Source organism: Scylla paramamosain, chromosome 46 (assembly GCF_035594125.1).
Source record: "Scylla paramamosain isolate STU-SP2022 chromosome 46, ASM3559412v1, whole genome shotgun sequence".
In the NCBI taxonomy this organism is placed as follows: Eukaryota; Metazoa; Arthropoda; class Malacostraca; order Decapoda; family Portunidae; genus Scylla; species Scylla paramamosain.
This window is the reverse complement of record NC_087196.1, coordinates 5,889,666-5,909,109: the sequence shown is the minus strand read 5'-3', so window position 1 is coordinate 5,909,109 and position 19,444 is coordinate 5,889,666. Positions and strand designations below refer to the sequence as shown.

The 19,444-nt window shown below is 42.8% G+C and overlaps 3 protein-coding genes and 1 long non-coding RNA gene across 5 annotated transcripts; 1 reads left to right on the top strand and 3 right to left on the bottom strand.

Annotated features, from left to right (window-relative positions):
* Positions 1–163: 163 nt before the first annotated feature.
* On the bottom strand, positions 164–4,194 carry LOC135094739 (SREBP regulating gene protein-like). Of its 2 annotated transcripts, none has more exons than XM_063995074.1 (4): positions 3,931–4,194; positions 3,220–3,370; positions 2,485–2,636; positions 164–2,212 (listed from the first exon to the last, which is right to left on the bottom strand). In XM_063995074.1, the coding sequence occupies exons 1-4, from the start codon at positions 4,057–4,059 to the stop codon at positions 2,015–2,017; spliced, it is 630 nt and encodes a 209-aa protein (XP_063851144.1). In that variant the 5' UTR covers positions 4,060–4,194; the 3' UTR covers positions 164–2,014. The 2 variants fall into 2 exon arrangements, with proteins under 2 accessions (XP_063851144.1, XP_063851145.1); XM_063995075.1 differs by having other exon boundaries at positions 3,220–3,367.
* A 1,359-nt stretch (positions 4,195–5,553) lies between these two features.
* Positions 5,554–9,257, bottom strand: LOC135094738 (uncharacterized). Its single transcript, XR_010263955.1, has 2 exons — positions 9,081–9,257; positions 5,554–5,681 (listed from the first exon to the last, which is right to left on the bottom strand). It is a non-coding gene; the product is annotated as an uncharacterized LOC135094738 (long non-coding RNA).
* A 978-nt stretch (positions 9,258–10,235) lies between these two features.
* LOC135094737 (nudC domain-containing protein 2-like) lies at positions 10,236–12,727 on the top strand. Its single transcript, XM_063995073.1, has 5 exons — positions 10,236–10,367; positions 10,471–10,572; positions 10,896–11,003; positions 11,625–11,828; positions 11,989–12,727. Exons 2-5 carry the CDS (start codon positions 10,480–10,482, stop codon positions 12,151–12,153), a joined length of 570 nt encoding a protein of 189 aa, XP_063851143.1. The 5' UTR covers positions 10,236–10,367; positions 10,471–10,479; the 3' UTR covers positions 12,154–12,727.
* LOC135094734 (116 kDa U5 small nuclear ribonucleoprotein component-like) lies at positions 12,609–19,201 on the bottom strand. The gene is made up of 5 exons (XM_063995069.1): positions 19,068–19,201; positions 18,154–18,460; positions 17,599–17,786; positions 17,014–17,182; positions 12,609–16,469 (listed from the first exon to the last, which is right to left on the bottom strand). The coding sequence occupies exons 2-5, from the start codon at positions 18,442–18,444 to the stop codon at positions 14,190–14,192; spliced, it is 2,928 nt and encodes a 975-aa protein (XP_063851139.1). The 5' UTR covers positions 18,445–18,460; positions 19,068–19,201; the 3' UTR covers positions 12,609–14,189.
* Between the last annotated feature and the right edge of the window lie 243 nt (positions 19,202–19,444).

Here is a 19,444-nt window from a genome sequence, read left to right as displayed (position 1 = left end):
TATTTATTTATTTATTTTGCATTGTTTATTTCTATTTTTTGTTTATTTTAAGTTTTTATAATTTTATTTTCACATTTCTTTGGCAAACTTTTCCTCATATAAAACAACAGCACCTTTACTATTTATCTTTCTAAGGATTTTGACTGTTTTTTCTTCCATTTTCTTTCTTTTAATCAGTTATCTATACATATAAAACAAATATAGGCAATGGAGTGACATGGTGAGGCGTCTGGCAGCGCTGAGCAGGACCACCACCACCACCACCACCACCACCAATGCCACACACCACACACACTGAAAGCCCTGCACTGATATTCCTAGCGCCAGGGGTAGCCAGGGCCAGTCAGGGGTGGACAGGGCTATATCAGGCTAAGTAAGGCTAAGCACTTCATTTTAACTCTTCATAAAGTAAAAATAAGAATGAAAAGAGATAAATTTTAAAATGATGAATATTAAACATCTCTCTCTGTCTAATTATAAACCAATTAGACAGAGAGAGAAAAGAGAGAGAAAAAAATGAAAACAAACAAGACAAACCAACTCAAATTAAGCAAAAGACAAACCACAAAAGTAACAACACAAGAACTAACACACTCACCCTTACAACCTTGCCTCCTGGACACCCTGTACCCTACACCCTGCACCCTGGCTACACCCTGCACCCTGGTACCCTGTATACACCACACACCAAGCTGCCACAGGACACAGCAACCCTAGCCAGTGTCAGAAAATGTTTGAAATCTGATGCAGAACTTGAATATGGAAAGTGTTTGAGAGTGGCAGACAATGTGAGGATTTTAGTGTTGGATGGAAAACTAACGGAGGAAACTGACATGAGTGTTTGAAATGTGGATAAGTGGGAAGAACAGTGGAAGAGTGTAACAAGATGAGCAACAGACCAAGAGGAGCATGAGGGAGTGGATAAAAAAGCTAAAAAGGAAGTTACTCTCCCCACCAACTCAAGCAAACAAGAGATGGAGAATAGTGAAAATGTGGAAGAGAGGGAAGAAGAGTGGGAGATGATAAATGGAACAGAACAAGAGGAACATGAGTGCAGATACAAAAGCCAATACAAAAGGCACACTCCCCACCAACTCCAATGAACAAAAGAATTGCAAAAATATGGAAGGTAAGAGGGAAGAACAGTGGAAGAGAATAATAAACTAAAGAACAGAATAAAAGCAGCATGAGGAAGCTGACAAACAAAATTAAGTGAATTGTAAGGAAAAGAAGAATCGAGAAATCAACCAAATTGACCAAAACTGCCATTTTTTCTGTTTTTTCTCCTTCGTGTGATGAAATAATGGAAAAAAGAGAAAGGTATGAGGATTACTGAACCGTGAAAATATGACAGTATGAAAAGAAATGGAGTTTAAAGTGAAGAAGACTGGAAAAAAATTGAATCAGTTAAAAATAAGATTAAATGCACAGGAAATTGAGTGTGATGAGAAAAACTGGGTTGATACAAATTGAGATAAAAACACACAAAAAAAAAAAAAACAGCAATATTTAGATGTGAGGGATGAAGAGTGTTCCTGGACCAGCCAAGAAGTGTGTGTGTGTGTGTGTGTGTGTGTGTGTGTGTGTGTGTGTGTGTGTGTGTGTGTGTGTGTTTATTCACCTATTCATATATAATTATTTATATATTTACAAGATTGAGTCAAGTTCATTTTGTGTGTGTGTGTGTGTGTGTGTGTGTGTGTGTGTGTGTGTGTGTGTGTGTGTGTGTGTGTGTGTGTGTGTGTGTGTGTGTGTGTGTGTGTGCGTGTGTCATACAATACCTATCCTATCTAACTATCCTATTTATTTTATCAACCAATCTAATTATGGTCAATAAAACACCTATGTATCTATCTGTATGTGTGTGTGTGTGTGTGTGTGTGTGTGTGTGTGTGTGTGTGTGTGTGTGTGTGTGTGTGTGTGTGTTTGAGTGTATGTACAGCACTCAAAAAGCATCTATACATCTACCTACCTATCTATGTGTATCTGTGTGAGTGCGTGCGTGTGTGAGAATTCAAGTTTCACTGTTGGCGGTGAGGGGGCCCTGGCTGTAGCAGTGCTTGGCCCGAGGGTCAATGTACAGCGTCTCGTGCTGCACTGACTGGCTGGACGTGCGACACTTCACCAGGCACAGCTCAAAGTGGTCCGACACTGAGGCATACAGGGGGCTGTTCTCACTGATCTGCCCCAGCACCTTCTTCAGCAGCGACTTCTGCCGGGGGAAACAGAGGGAGAGGTCTTGTTAGTGGGGGTGCTCGTGGTGCTAGTGGTGCTGTTATGCTGGTATGGTGGTGTGAAAATGATGCAGTTATTATCTCTATTTATTCATTTATTTATCTATTTATTTTTTTTACTTTTTTGAGCAGTGAGAGGTGGGGGTGTTGTCAGTGGTGATGCTGATAACGCTACTGTGAAAAATTAAGCAGTAGTTATTATTATTACACTATGTTTACCTCTCTCTCTTCCCCTCCCCCTCTCTCTCACCTTGTCAGGGTGTAGGCAGCAGGAGACACAGTACTCGTAGATGGCACAGCAGCCGTGTGTGTTGCAGGTGTCACAGGCATAACGCCGTGTTGACTCCACCGCCACATTGCAGCAACCTGTACTGAGGCGGTCCACCCGGTGACACACGTATCCTGGGGGACAGGTGGATGAGAGAGAGGGAGTGGATGAGAGAGAGAGAGAGAGAGAGAGAGAGAGAGAGAGAGAGAGAGAGAGAGAGAGAGAGAGAGAGAGAGAGAGAGAGAGAGATGAAAAGTTTTGTGGTAATGAAGGAAAAGTAAAACAAGAAGATAAATGAGATGAAGAAAAGTAAAAATGAAGGAAGGAAAGAAGGAAGGAAGATATAATAGAGAAGATGAAGAAAAAGAAGAAGTAGAAGAAGAAAGACTGTAATAATATTTGATAAGGCACAAACTCCACAATAAGTAAAAAAGAAAATAATAATGAAAAAAAAACAAATAAAGCAAAAAAAATGTCAATGAATGAATGAATTAATGAATGAATTAAAATAAATAAGAAAACAGAAAAAGACAAGGAAAGAAGAAGGAAAAGACACAAACACCACAATAAACAGAAAACAAAAAAAGTAATACAAAAAAACACAAATAAAGCATAAAATAAATAAAGATATAAACAAATCAATAAAGAATGAATAAACCAAAATAAAATACGACAAATAAACACCACCACCACCACCACCACCACCAGCATCCTCACCTTGGTCATCCGCCAGCAGCACCTTTCCCTGCACTGAGTTGCGACAGGTGGTGACCTTGGTGCCCAGCGAGCCATTCACCACGTCTGGGCCCCAGTGGAACTCCACCCGGCCGCCCACCTCCCCCTCGTCCTCGCCCGGCCCACTCGACTTCTTGCACACACAGACACAGCAAGGATTAGGCAGATGTATGTGTGTATGTGTGTATTGTTTAGTCTATTATACAGAAACAAGTATGGATTTTTAAGCTTGTTATGCATGTGGTAAAATTATTAGTAAAAACTTGAATTAAACTTAGATCAGGGCACAAGATGAACTTAATAGTTGAGATCTACAGGTGACAACGGGTGCATGTGTAGTGATTATTATTTCACAGGTGAGTTCCTTGTGCGTGGGACACCACCTGTTACTGCCGTCAGGTTAACACTTGGCTGGGTAAGCTAATGGTAATGTAAATAGCGTAAAGTGTAAAAAAACATCATCTCACATTCACTGGACATCATATAAGACATATATCACATAAGATTAACGAAAAATTGGTAAACGTATAAAAGATAGATAGAAAAAAGTGAACAAAACAATCAATAAAGAATCAAAGTTGAGGGGTGACCTGAGAGCCCCGCCAGGCCCACGCCCCGCCCCAGCATGCACACAGACAGGCCCCGCGTGCTGCAGGCTGGCCCAAACACAGCACAGGGGCCACAGGGCCTTACCTCGGTCCAGAGCGACAGGCCGCAGTAGGCCACGCCCACCAGCAGCACCACACTCAGGAACACTTTGTTACGCAGGAACCTCATGATCTTGGCCGTGATCATCGTACTCTCGGGGCTTATTTCTCTCATAGTCACGCGCCAGAGTCGTCACCATGGTCTCGCGTGGCCCCAGACGCCCATCAGTGCCTGTGTTGTGGGTGTGCAGGCTAGGCAGGTTCAGGCGGCGGCCATCTTGCTTGTTTATCTTAGGGCAGGGCGCCATCTTGGAGCCTCTTTTGTAAACAAACACATGTGAAGCATTGACAAGGGAACATGCACAAAGGAATGTAATGTATCAAACTAAAGTAAAAATAAAGAATTATTTTCACATAAAAAGATGCTAAAAGAGCAATATTACAATTTTCTTAAGTTTTGAAGTAATATATTGTTTCTGACGAGTTTTTGGCATTATTTGAAAGTTTGGCCAAGTTATAAGTTCTGAATTAAAATATCGTGTACTTTGTGAATATTTTTAGTCTAGGAAAGCTTGGACAAGTTTTTCTTTTTAAAGTTATGAAGTAAAATATTGTTTCTGACAAGTTTTTGAGATTATTTGAAAGATCAGATAACTTGTAAACATCGTGTATTAGTAAAAATCATTGAAATAAATAAGAAATAAAGATGATTAAAATAAAAGTTGAAATATGCAGAAATATATATACAAGTTTATTATGAAATTTTGTTTGTGATGCTTAGGCCTACTACTACTACTATTGATATTTATTTATTTTTCTCATACAATTAGGCATATTAGGGTAATCTTTTATAGCAGTAGTAGTAGTACTAGTGGTGGTATGCCTAGTCATCACACACACACACACACAAAAAAAAAAAATCATAATAAACTTGTATATATATTTCTGCATATTCCAATCTTTATTTTAATTACCTTTATTTCTTATTTATTTCAGTGATAGATGTTTAGAACTGTGTGTGTGTGTGTGTGTGTGTGTGAGGTGACCCTGCATGACCTCTTGTGACCTCTGCTGTTTAAGTCCGAGATCGGCAGCAATCTGTGGTAAAGCCAAAAGATTATATGGTGAGAAATTACTGTACACTTAAATTGAAACCAGCCCCCCCTCTTACCCCGTTTGGTAAAAAATAAACTGTATTTGGGATAAGGGTGTGTGTTCGGGTGTTTGGTGAAGGATAAACTGTTGCAATTGGGATAAAATGGTGTTGGAGATTGTGAAACCTTTCCTGTGTCTTTCATCCTTCCTTCTCCTCTTTCTCTTCCTTCACTGTCTTTCATCCTTCCTCCACCTTCCTTCACTTGCATGTCTTCCTTTAATTCATCTGTACCTCCTCCTCTTCCTCCCCTTCCTCTCTTCACTGTCTTGCTTGAGTAAGTAAAATTCAGGTTTGTTTAATGTTATCATTGAGTGCAGGAAAATAAGTTTATTCTTTATTATTATTATTATTATTATTATTATTATTATTATTATTATCTTTCATCAAGTTTATATTTTCTTTAGTGTTAGTTTATTATCATTACTTATCATTACAACACTTTGAACTTTTGTATAACGATAAATATTTTGATAACATGTTGACCTAAAGAAAGGAGAGAAAAAAAAATAATAGTTCTAAGTCTTGTGCCTTTATTTTCTTATTGTCTTATAATTTTGTCCACCACACAGCATTTTCTTCCTTCAGAGATGTCTGTCTGTGTGTGTACACATACTGTAGGCTGCCGGAGACACCCGCGCAGCCTGAGGAGAGAGTGATTGTTAAAATGGGGGAGATCTAAACTGGGGGGGGGGGGGGGGGCTGTGGCTAAGTCAACATACTGTGGGCTGAGAGAGAGAGAGAGAGAGAGAGAGAGAGAGAGAGAGAGAGAGAGAGAGAGAGAGAGAGAGAGAGAGAGAGAGAGAGATCTCACACACACACACACACACACACACACACACACACACACACACACGAATAAACCAATGCATTTATAAACCTTCAAATTTCCCGCACATTTTGAATCCCAAGGAAGGAAGAGCGGGAGGGATCTTACAAAGCCTAACACTTTCCCAAATATTACAGGATGGAGGGCTTAGGATAACACACGGAGGGGGGTGAAGGAGCCTTGGGGATGTGTGAAGGAGGGGGCAGTAAAGGAGGGAGGCCTGGAGGTGAAGGAAATGCATAAAAATTCTTTTAATATTGGAGGCTTCTCTCCTCAGACCATCCCTCAAGGAATATTAACACAGAGGTTTCAAGATGCATGGTTAGAATCAGTTTTTTTTTTTTTTTTTTTAAGCAATTTGTAGGAAGGAGAAAGCTTATATATAATACTAAGCCCGGAAATACTACTACTACTACTACTACTACTAATAATAATAATAATAATAATAATAACAAAAACAATAATAATAACAACATTAATAATAAGTACGACAGTCTCAGCCAGGGTAAATATTACAGAGAATGGCAGCGCGGCAAGGGAAACTAAGGTAAATCTTGTCTTCTTGGTATTTACTTGTTATGCCTTTATGGCTTTGAGAAACAGTCGAGAGAGAGAGAGAGAGAGAGAGAGAGAGAGAGAGAGAGAGAGAGAGAGAGAGAGAGAGAGAGAGAGAGAGAGAGAGAGAGAGAGAGAGAGAATTAGGTTGGTGTGGTGTGTGGGAGGAGAGGCAGAAAGACTTTTTCACGAGTACCTGCGCAGTGTCTGGAGTGTGGCAAACCCTTGTAGGCATAACAAACTTGATAAGGTTGTACTGTATATGTTACGATAAGATCTGGTGAGGTTGTGGTGTTTAAGTTACGTTATTTGGGTTATTAGGTGGCGAGTGGCCAAAATACTCCAAAACACACTCAAAACACCCACGAAGATCACCCGAACACACCCAAACTGCACTCAGAACACCCCGGAACACACTTAAAACATCATTAAATATAGCAAAACTCATCCAGATACATCCAAGACGCTCAAATCATCCCAAAACACACTCAAAACGCCCCTAAATATAATAAAACTCATCCAATCATACCTAAAACACGCTTAAAAACATCCAAAACACACTCAAAACTCCCTGCAACACCCAAACATACCCAAAATTTCATTCAAACATACCCAAATCACGCTAAAAACATCCAAAAAACTCAAAACACCCTGATATTCCCACAAAACTCACCCAAAACACGCTAAAAAACATCCAAAACGCCTATGATCTGGGTCCCCACAATACTCAAAACACGTAAAATACACCTGAAAACATCCTAAGCTACACATAAACATCCAAAATTTACCCAAAACACACTAATAACAGCTAATATAGACCCAAAACACACTCAGAACACCCACAACACTCCTAAATACACCAAAAACATACTTAATACATCCAAAACACACCAAATATTACAGAATACGCCCTACACACAATCAAATACACCCAAAAGAACCCCGCACACACCCAGACTCACCCAAAACACTTAAAACACACAAAATAAACCCAAGACACACTCACAACACCTCAATATAACCCCAAACACACCAAAACACTCCACAATACACTCAAAACAACACTCAAAATACGTAAAATACACCTAAAAGCAATCTAACTACACTTAAATATCCTAAACTCACCCAAAACGCACTGATAACAGCTAATATACATCCTAAACACTCCTAAGACAAACTCAAAAACAGCCACAATACTCCTAAATACACCCGAAACTCACTTAAAATACCCAAAACACACCAAATATTAGAGAATGGCAGCACAGCAAGGGAAACTAAGCTAAAGATTGTCTTTTTGCTGTTTAGTGTTTTGCCTCCTCCTCCATTTCTCCTTATTTCTTCCTCCTCCTCCTCCATTTCTCTTATTTTCCTCCTTCTACTAGTAATATCTACGTGCCTGAGTTTATAAGCAGATGGAAATACTTGGGAAACACTGGAAATCACGGTAAATATTGACCAAGAGACACTGCAGCCGGGCAAGTCCCCGGCCATTGATGACGTCACAGGCGAGTTGCCGCCGGTCGTTGGCTTACGTACGTAACGTATTTCATTTTAAAATTGACCCCTAGAAAAAATGAAGCTAGGCTCGAATGCCTTATATATTTTGATTTGACAATTACTTTAATTAATATTCACAATATCAAAACATCTCAAGCCTGAGTAGTTGTAAAGAAATATTAATATGAAATATGAAAAAATGTTGGAACCTATGACACCATTAAAACCATTGAAAAGTCCACTCATTTCACTTTACACCAATGAAAAAACACTTTAAAAAATCTGAACTATTTTTTAAAACAATGCAAAGTTAGTTACAAGCTGAAATAGAGAAATAAACAATCTAAAAAATGACAAAATCACCACTTTTAACGGGATTAAAAGCTATTTTAAATTCCACATACTTAACTCGACAGGAACGCAAAACAGCTTAAATATCATAAACGATTTTTTGAAGCAACAAAACTTTCATTACAGCCTCAAATAAAAAAGCCAAAAACTGAGTAGGGTAAAACACACCATTAAGACCGCCCTCTATTTACGCAAAAAACAACAGCAAATTCAGCACATTTACTTCATTGAAGCAAGAAAAACACTTTTAAAGCAACGAAATATTTTTAGAAACCATAAAATCTTACTATAGAGGCCAAATAAAGTCATTCAGAAAAAAAGAAAAAATATTGGAACCTCACAAGCTGGAACAGGTAGCAATCCATCATGGCGGCCCTCGGCGGCGACATCAGTAAGGGTACCGGCGGCCATGTTGCCTTAATTATTCCTTCATGACACCGGAACTAGGGAATGGCGGATTTATCTGACCAGCTGATATGAAGGGTAGACATGTGGCTCCATCTTATGACATGTTTGGCTTTCAATAAGTGAGAGACGAAGCAAATAATGACTAAAAACACTGACGCCCGTCTCTACCCTAGCTGACGGCTTGTTTACATATTGACGAACCTTCAATATTTGCCTAAATCTCCAGCTGTTTCCGGATTCAGATGTAAATAAAATCTAAAAATAAATCAACAACCTCAAAAAATACCTAAAAAACGAATAATAAAACCTAAATAAACGAGTACAAGACACTACAGGGAGGAGGAGGGTGGGGTAGTGAAGGCAGAAAGGCTAACTGAGGGGAGGCTGTCACCGCTGGACTCACCTTATGTACTCGTGCCACTCTGGTGCTGCTTGGCGGTGCTCGGTGCAGGGAGAAGCTGCCGGGAATACGGAAACACTGATTAATAGAAAGTGTGGGGCAAGACTGACCAGTACTGACCAAAACACTGCAGCCAGCCACCCAACCACCGATCCTGCCTCCCCAGCGCCACCTGTTACTGCTCCTCAACCCACCCACCCCACCCACCCACCCACACACACGTTGACATGTTATCAAATAATAATTCAAATAATATAAATATCCTCACTTCCCTTTCCCCACTACACACCAGCTGCGTGATTATGAACGAAAACTTCACTGACTGCTGCACCGTGTCACCGCAGCAAACACGAACCAGCGTAGGATAGGCTCAACTAAAATGCTCTCTCTCTCTCTCTCTCTCTCTCTCTCTCTCTCTCTCAGCCCACAATCCCACAGTTACTTTCAACTTATAAAAGCCCAGCTTCACTCTATTGTTAATTCATTTATGTTTGCTGTCACTGCCTTTGAAACTTACATTCTATAACGCTGCCTCACCACAACCTGCTTGCCTTCTTGATGTGATTATTTTAATTATCAATTTATACTGTCAGAAGTATTTTTGTATGGTGCATTTCTGTAGACTGCCGCGTTTCCATCCGCAATAAATTAATCAAATAACAACATTCTCTCTCTCTCTCTCTCTCTCTCTCTCTCTCTCTCTCTCTCTCTCTCTCTCTCTCTCTCTCTCTCTCTCTCTCTCTCTCTCTCTCTCTCTCTCTCTCTCTCTCTCTCTCTCTCTCAAACTTAGCTGAAATACGAGACCTCCCCATCAAAAAACGGAGACCAGGCGACAAAAATCAATATTAAAATTATCCGAAAGTAGAACCCGAACGCAAGGCTTATAAATAATGTCTCCCCTCCAAACACTTTTGTTTACACGTTTTCTTTAATCTTTATATAGATAGCTATAGAATAGAAAGCCAAATTTCTGTGATGAATCCAATTGTCATCTTACCTGGACACCTCATAATATTCTCCCCTATCTAGCATTAGTTACTTATTAAGTTAGTTTTATACTGAAAAACTTATCTTTCATACTGTAAAGAAAAAAAACTGTAATTAAATTTAACCTGTATTAATTTCAGTATTGTAATAATTGGAAGAGGATTTCCAATATGGCGGCAGAGTGACTTCACGCACCTGGCAACAGAGCAGAGAAGACAGCAGAGTGACAGAAGCCCTACACCTTCACACCTTTCCTGGCACCTTTTTGGCATCTTCCTAAGCACCTCATCTGCCTCCTCACAGGTACACACTTGCAACACACACCTGTAACCACCTGTAGGCTTGGTGACTGGCTTCGTGACAGTTTAAGCAAGTGCCCCCTTGTTCACCCAACCTCTCATTGCAGGGCTGGAAAATGCCTGACTACGTGGAGACCAACTTTGACGAGCGCAGCGGCTTTGTACCCTGCGTGACGGAATGGGGTCGCTGGTGGCAGACTGTGGCAGAGGTAGTGTGGGATGTTGGGGGTCAATTTTTTACAAGTCGCTCTATTCCTAACAAAACTAGGCAAAATTATTTTATTCCCGGTCTGTTATGAATTAACCTGGTTGTTTTTTTTTGTTGTTTTTTTTTCCGCAAATCATTACTTTATGTATATATGTATTTTTTTTTTACCCATCCTTACAACTGTCTCATCCCCTCAGAAACTAATGATTTGTGATAAAAACGAAAAGCAGAGAGAGAGAGAGAGAGAGAGAGAGAGAGAGAGAGAGAGAGCAACATCCATTACCCTGTATTATGGAAGATAACCATAGTGATGTATGTTAACAGGTGCACGTGGAGGTGGAGCTGCCGGAGGGGACGCGGTCGAAGGCAGTGCAGGTGGAGGTGCGGCCATCCCACATTAAAGTGGTGGTGCTGGGGGCCGTGGTCTTTGAGGTGAGTGTGGCGTGGGTAAATAGAATGATGCTACATACATGGAGGGCATTTTGGGGGATTTTGGGTTATTTTAAAGGTAATTTGGAGTGTTTTGAGGGGGTTATCGAATGTTTTGGTGTGTTTGGGAATGTTTTGAAGGTGTTTGGGAATGTTTAAAGGATGTTTGAGGATATTTTGAGGGTGTCTGGGAATGTTTTTGAGGGTGCTTTATATAAGTAAATAATAAAGCAAATTGATGTAAAATAGAATGAATAAATAAAAAAAAATTGTCCCTTTCCCAAAATTTGCTTAAAACAGTTATTTCTGTGTTATCTTTGCAATATTTTTGCATTATTTTATTTCTGTACAGTTTTCATGCACCATTTTCTACAGTTTTATAGCGTTATTCTTCATACAAGTTCCATATATTTCATTTGATATAATTTCCTTATCTTTTTCATTTGAGTGATATATCTATTATTGTATATTAATGGTTTATTACTTCTATTTCTACTTTTTTTTGGCAATTTTCAAACTCATTAGTATAGTCATGCAGAAAAACTCAGCCCCTATACATTGCAACTCAAGTAGACAAACACAGGCTAAACACACACCATCCCTCCTGCTCCCCCACACCCCTAGGGCACACTGTACGGAGTGGTGCGGGCAGATGAGACAGTGTGGACATTGGAGGACAAGAAGCTGCTGCACATAGCCATGACCAAAGCGGACGCGTGCACCAAGGAGACCCTGTGGGAGGGCCTGCTCACCGACCGCTTCCTGGCCGATCCCTTTGTGCAGCTTGAGATGCGGAAAAAACTGGACCTTGAGCACTTCCAGATGGAGGTGTGTTGTGTGTGTTGTGTCAGTGTTTGGGAGTGTTTGAAGGTGTCTTTAGAGTATTTTTTGTGTTGACTGGTGTTTTTAGGGTGTTGTGTGTGTTGCATGAAGTTATAAAGACCAATTATTAGTGTTTTTATTCCCTAACTGTCATTTCCTTCCACAGAATCCAGGGTTTGACTTCAGCGGGGCCACTCTGAAGAAGGGATACGACAAGGTGCCCAATTCCGTCCTGCAGAAGTGGGAGGAACAGCAGACACAGGATAAGCAGGAGGAGGAGAAGAAGAAGGAGGAGCAGGATTCCCAGCCAGTGAGCAGTGAGGGCAGCTGAGGCAGGAAATGTAGCCTCTGTGTTCCCTAATGTCTGTCTGTACCTTGTGTCATGGTGATGGAATTTTTTGCTGTCCATGGGATGACTTAATGCAACTGCCATTCATTTTTGTTGTGCTTATAGTAGAGTATGGTTGGGTTCACACACACACACACACATGCACACACACAGAAAATACATATGTGAGGAAATATATTAGTAGTAAAATCAATATCTGAGGAAAGAGATAAAAGGATGAAAGGATGAAATGTACAAAAAGAAAAAAATAATATGTAGAAAAAAATATCTGAAGAAAACTAGAAAAAAAAAAAGAAAGTTGTGAACGGTTAATTTCTAAGTAAAGAAAAAAGTGAAAAGTGTGAAGGTTAAGAAAAGAACAATAACACAGACACACGAAGGGCAGAAACACGTCAATATCCAAGGGGCAATTGGTGTTGGTGAAGCAAACCAGCAGAGAAGTGTTCAATAATTTGTACTTGACTCAATGTACAAAACTGTGAAGCCAACCCTAACACATCCACAGTCTTCAGTTGCACTCACATGTACACAATGACGCAATAAACAATATAATGTACGTTGTGTTGCTTGATTTTTGGAGCTTCCTGTGGTTGAATCTTTGAGAAACAGCACAGTGAGACGCCTTTTTATATATGCTTTATGCTCTTGGCCACTCCTAACATATAATAAAAAGAAAATGAATGTGAAAAAAAATAAAAACATGTACATATATATATAAATAAAAAACAAACAAGATAAAAAAAATAATTACATAATTACACAAGACAAATACAGCATCAGAGACAAAAAGCAATACATAAAAAAACTTCATACTATAAAATTTTAAGAACAATAAGAATCTGTCTCAATTACTACACATCAAATAGACAAATATTTCTGCCAATCTTCACGGACCACAACCGCAGCACCTCTGAATGGAATACCGAGAGCTTCACTAATATACAAACTGCCAAACTTCTCGGATTTTCACCATAACAAGGCTTAACTCCCAATGATTAACCCTCTGCATCCGGTGCTTGTCTTGTACTCTTATTTAGGATCAGATTATGTTTTCACTAAGTTTCACGGATGCTGTCTTACAATCAATGAGCTGTGCGTTGTGTACAGTAAAATTCTCTACGTGGAAGTATCTAGTTTTGTACAATTTCAATTTTGAATATACTGATTTGATATGTTATAGGAAGCCACCCAGATTTTAAAGGATTAAGCTTCAAACAGGTGGCAATATATCAACCTCTTTTGTATAGACCAGAAATGCTGTGTTGTAGTGACAGAAATATCATACAAGTCATTTACTTCTAAATAACAAAAAAATCTTATACTAATTTTAAAATGACATGAATCTGTACCAAAATTATTTACCTCAAGAACATTAAAAAAAAAAAGAAATATCATCTTTTACTAATTTTAGAATAATGTGGATGTCTCAAAATTATCTTACTACAGACTGTCTACCTATGTAGCTGTCTACCGAAGGCGCCTCACTCCTCTCGGCAGCACCCCTGAGGAGCATGGCCACTGCTGAGCTCCTTCCACCTCTCTCTTGCCAAATATTCCTTCAAATACAGCAATATAGATTTTGTTTTTCTACAATATAAAAAAATCAGCATTATTATTATTATTATTATTTCATTGAACAGTCTTATTTTTCTCTTACTTCCTGTGACATAAATCAGTATTATCACTATTATTTCACTAAACAGTCTTATTTTCCTCTGCTGGGTTGGATGTTTCATGTCAGAAGTGTGTAATGCACTGTGCCACCTTCCATTAGGAGTTTGAGTAACACAAACTGCCCAGTAATGAAGTGTTCAGGCAGCTGACAACACCATCATGGAAAAAAATAGGTGTGTGAGCAGCAGAAAACACCATCAACACCATAACAGGAAACTGAGGTGTGTGTGCAGCAGACAACACCACAGTAATGATAGCTGAGGTGTGTGTGCAGCAGACAACACCCAGATACAAGTGTGTGTGAGGGGAGGTGGGGCGACGGACGCAAGCCAGAGGGAGCGTGTCTAGGCATAGTTGAGGGTGACGTCCTGGCGGGCCAGCTCTAGCAACATGGGGTCGTCGAAGAACTTGTTGATGGACACATCCTCGGACAGGCCCTTCCTGCGGCGCGTCTTGATCATGAACTCCCTGGCCAGGTGCGTGGCAGGCTGCGGCTCCAGGGGGCGGATCACGATGCTCTTGTCCAGCGGGTCGCCGGGCACGATCTGCCAGTGGTGGAACACACTGAGACAGAATGCCTGGCCCTGCGTGTGCATGCGCAGGTCAGTCTCAAAGCCGAAGGAGTCAATGGCGGGGATGAAGGCCTTGATGGTGTAGAGTGGGGAGCCAGCCACAGGCGCATCCTGCGTGACGTGGCCACGCCGCTTGGTGAGCACGGTGTACACGGAGGACACGCAGTCTGCTGGCGCCTGGATCTCCACGAAGTAGTACGGCTCCATGAGGCGCGGCGTGGCCATCAGGAAGGCAGAGTAGGCTACGCGCCGCGCTGTGGGGATCACCTGGCCACCTCCACGGTGCAATGGCTCCTCTGCAATCACTGCATCTAGGATCTTGAACTTGCAGTTCCTGATTGGTTCCTCGCACAGTGGCCCCTCGCGGGTGCCCCACTGGAAGCCCTGCACAATGGAGTCTCGCACAGAGGATAGCAGATTCTTGTCCACCTCGGAGGGCAGCGTGTCGTCCACCAGGATGTTGGGGCCGCTGTGGTCCGGCCCGAAGGCCCAGATGGACCGGGCCGCCAGCACGTCCCAGTCATAGCGCGTCTGGAAGAACTCCCCGAGGCGCCGCCTGTCCCAGGAGATCTGCACCACCTCCCCCTCGATGTCCTCTGCCAGGCCACGCTCCAGGGGCTCAGCGATCATGGTCACCTTGTTGCGCTTGTTGGGCGTCTCAGCAAAGCACTTGAGGGAGGAGGTGTCCACCACGGTCTCACAGAAGCTCACCACAGGGTCTGCCACCTTGATGTCGATCTCGGAGTACATCTTGCGCAAGTCGTGCATGACACAGTCCAGGTACAGCTCACCCGTACCCAGGATGACGTGCTCCCCAGACTCCTCCACGCGGTTGTTCAGCAGCGGGTAGGACTTGTTCACCTTGCGCAGGCCATCCAACATCTTGGGCAGCTCAGAGGGGTTCACCGGCTCCACCGCGATCTTGATCACCGACTGTGTGTTGAACTTGAGCGGCCGGAATATGTGGAGCTCGCTGGCTGGCGGCAGGTCGGTGAGCGTGGACGTCTTGACAATGGGCTCGTCGATGCCCTCGATGAGCACCCAGTTCCCAGCGGGCACGGCATTCACCTCAATGCTGTAACGTCCCTCCGACACCCACAGCCGCCCCACAGTCAGCACACGTGAGTCCTCCTCGTCCATCAGCGTGTACTTCTCCCCCAGCACCCGCACCTCCTGGTTGGCCCGGATGGTGCCAGAGATAACGCGGCCGAACACGTGGAAGGTGGTGGCATCCTCATTGGGGTACTGCTTGGTGGTGTGGACCACAAGGGGCCCCTCTGGGTCGCACTGCATCATGGTGAGGGCCAGGTCACTGTCCAGTGGCCCTGTGTAGGTGGACTCCACCTTGTGCTTGCCGTAGGCCTGAGGGGACGGCACGTGCTGCACGCACATGTCTACAAACCCGTCAAACTCCCCAATGAACTTGCTCATGAACAGCTTGAGCAGCGGCCGGATGTTCATGCGCTGCTCTTCCTTGCTCATGTGCAGGCCCAGTTCTTCCATCAGCGACTCCAGGTGTGTGTCCGCATCACCCACGATGTGTGCGAAGATCTTGTACAGCGGCTCCAGGATGAACTCCACAAAGCTCCTCTGTGCTGTGGATGTGGGAGGCTTCTTGGTGAACTTCCTAGTGCGCGGGTTGAAGTAGATGTCCCCCCACAGGCGGCGGGAGAAGTCCTCCAGGGGGATATCGTAGCCGTAGTGCTGCGAGTACAGCTTGGCAAAGGACTTGAGGGTGAAGCAGAGGGAATACTGGGAGCTGGCAAAGCACACGTTGCCCAGCAGGGGGGAGATGATCTGAGGGTTGTCTTGGTCTGTGTACTGCTGCAGCAGGGAGTTCACCTCCTCCACAATATGCCGCAGCTTGTAGTACGCGTCCTGCGGCGGCAGCTTCAGCTCCAGGATGAGGCGGTCCACCTTGTTGATGCACACGGTGAGGGCCAGCCTCTCCTGCGCCGCATGCTTCAGCAGCCGCTGCGTGTTCAGCATCACACCCTCTGCCGCGTCGATGAACAGCACCACGCCATCGCTCAGCCGCATTGCCGCAGTCACCTGTGTGCGTGTCAAGTAAATGCTAGTGAATTTCAAACTTTAGTAGACTTTATCCATTCAACACCAACTGCAGAATAAAGCTGTCTGCAATACATGAGGGCATTGCAAACAGTAACACACAATATCAATTCTCCACAAACTGCAGCACTAGATAAAAACATTTTGCACTATAAAAGGAAAGAGTTCTCTACAACAAGGGCATTTCAAACAAAGGCAGACTTTACTAATCAAACACTAACTGTACCACTACAGCAAAACTATCTGCAGTATGAAAGAATGTTATTTTAGCAAGGGAACTTCAAACAGTAGTAGATCTAAGCCTTAGTTAAATATGCTTATCTCTACTAAAACACAAAACATAAAGCCTTACTACACTATAAGAGAGAGAGAGAGAGAGAGAGAGAGAGAGAGAGAGAGAGAGAGAGAGAGAGAGAGAGAGAGAGAGAGAGAGAGAGAGAGAGAGAGAGAGAGAGAGAGAGAGAGAGAGAGAGAGAGAGAGAGAGAGAGAGAGAGAGAGAGAGAGAGAGAGAGAGAGAGAACTCACCTCATCTGAGAAGTTGACATGTCCAGGCGTATCGAAGATGTTGAGGAGGAAGCTTTTATTGCGCACATCCTGCATGACCAGCGTGATGGGTGTGGCCTTGATGCTGAGGCCACGCTCCCCCTCCGTGAACAGCGTATCTGTGTACCTCACTGGCACATCCTCCTTGCTCCTGAGGGTGGGCCACAGGGTGAGGGGTTACTGGTTAACTCTTGAATTGGGGTGAGGTAATAGACACACCCATGGAACACCCCTAAGCCCACTAAACTGACACAAACACAAAGACACAGAAAAGTAACAGAACCAGAGATGAACAGAACAGCAACACAAACAGACAAACAAACACAGAGAAGTAACCGAACCAGAAATGAACAGAAAACCAACACAAAAACAAACAAAGACAGACAGGAAAGTAACAGAACAAGAGGTGAACAGAACAGCAACACAGACAAACAAACAAACAGAAAAGTAACAGAACCAGAAATTAACAGAAAACCAACACAAACACAAACAGAAAAAAGCAACAGAACAGCAACACAAACACAAACAAACACAAACAACCCCTACAAGAAGCATAACCCAACACACCTGAACTCTGGGTGTGTCTGGTGGATGAGGCAGTCCACAAAGGTGCTCTTGCCGTGGTGCAGGTGACCAATGAGGGAAATGTTGCGCACCAGGCCCGGGTTGTCCATCAGGTCGGCCAGGAACTCCAGGTCATAGCTGGTGATGGGCAGGTCCTTCTCCACATGGCTAAACTTCTTCACCTTCACCGGCTGTACAGGGAAGGGGTCTGTTAGTGTTGAGTCAATAGGGAGGTTGGAAAAATGGGGATGATAGATAGATAGATAGATAGATAGATAGATAGATAGATGGGCAGATCCTTCTCCACATGGCTAAACTTCTTCACCTTCACCAGCTGTACAGGGAAGGGGTCTGTTAGTGCTGAGTCAATAGGGAACTTGGAAAAATGGGGATGATGGGTAGACAGATAGATAGGTAGATAAATAGATAGATAGATAGATGGCCAGGTCCTTCTCAGCTATACTTTCTCACCTCCAGCTGTACAGGGAAGGCATCTATCAACCTAACCTAACCTAACTTAACCTCAACCTAACCTAACCTAACCCACTGTGCCCTCACCTGAATGATAGGCTGGGTGAGTGGCTGGGCATCCTCCTCTTGCACAATAGTTTCCACCTCTGGGCCGTACACATCAGCAGCACTGGGGTAGTACTGCTTGTCCTCGTGCAACACCACTGCCTGCGACGCCACCTCCTCCTCCTCCCCCGGTCCCCCCTCCTCCTCCTCAAAGCCATTCACGTCCTGCTCAGGGTCGGGGTAGTCGTCGTCATCCTCCTCCTCTTCCTCTTCATCTGAGTCAAGCTCCGGCCCGATGTAGTTGCCGAACTCGTCATAAAGGTCCACATCCATAGTTGTGTGGAGTTGTCTGCGGGTGATGCAGTGTAAGTTTTTTTTTATGTTTAAGGAGGTAAAATATTGATAAGAAAATAATAAATAAATAAAAAATAATACAGGTCCCCATCCACTGGTGTGTGTGTGTGTGTGTGTGTGTGTGTGTGTGTGTGTGTGTGTGTGTGTGTGTGTGTGTGGGGGAGGGACAGAGTATTGTTTCAGTCATTACATGTTTATGGAAATGAAACGCTACTAAAGAAAAAAGAAAATGAAAAGGAATACAAGAGAAAAAGGAAAACAAGGATGCAAGATAGGTTTCAAGTATATAAGACATCTATCCATTGCTGTGTGTGTGTGACTGTACAGGCAAGGCGCGGCGTTTCAGCCATCACACACTTATGGAAATGACAGGATGCACGACACGTGACAAGCATAAAACACCTTTGGATGAGCTGCCCACAAACTACATTATTATCTATAGTTTTCTCTTTTATTTTTCTACAGGATGAAATATTACAACTAATTCGCATTTCTGTCCGTCTGTCCCCAATCCTCCCCATTGATTATCCTTCCCTACCATGCAAACACGCTTTCCTTGACGCCCCCGCCCACTACACATACACAGGTCAAGACCACATTACCTGCTCCTCACGCCCTCAGCTCTCTACGTCTTGTAATTGCACAGTTATGAAGGAAAACAACACCAGTGGCACGTGTGAGGGAGAAGTAAACAACGCTCGCCCGGGAATCATCGCCAGCATCAGCCAGAGAGGAGTTTTTGAAGCGGTGCACTTTATATTATGTATTTTCTTTTTATTTCAGTATCTTGTTTTGTATATTTAGAAAAGAAGTGTGATTTATACTACGTTTGTGGGTTTGAAGTTTTAAGAGGATAGAGCATTCAAAGTAGCAGAGGACAATATAGTGAAGGATACAGTACATTTGTATCCTCATATCTATTGTTCTTGTTTAGTTAGTAATTGCAGAGATTTTTTGAAGAATTAACTTATCGTGTTCT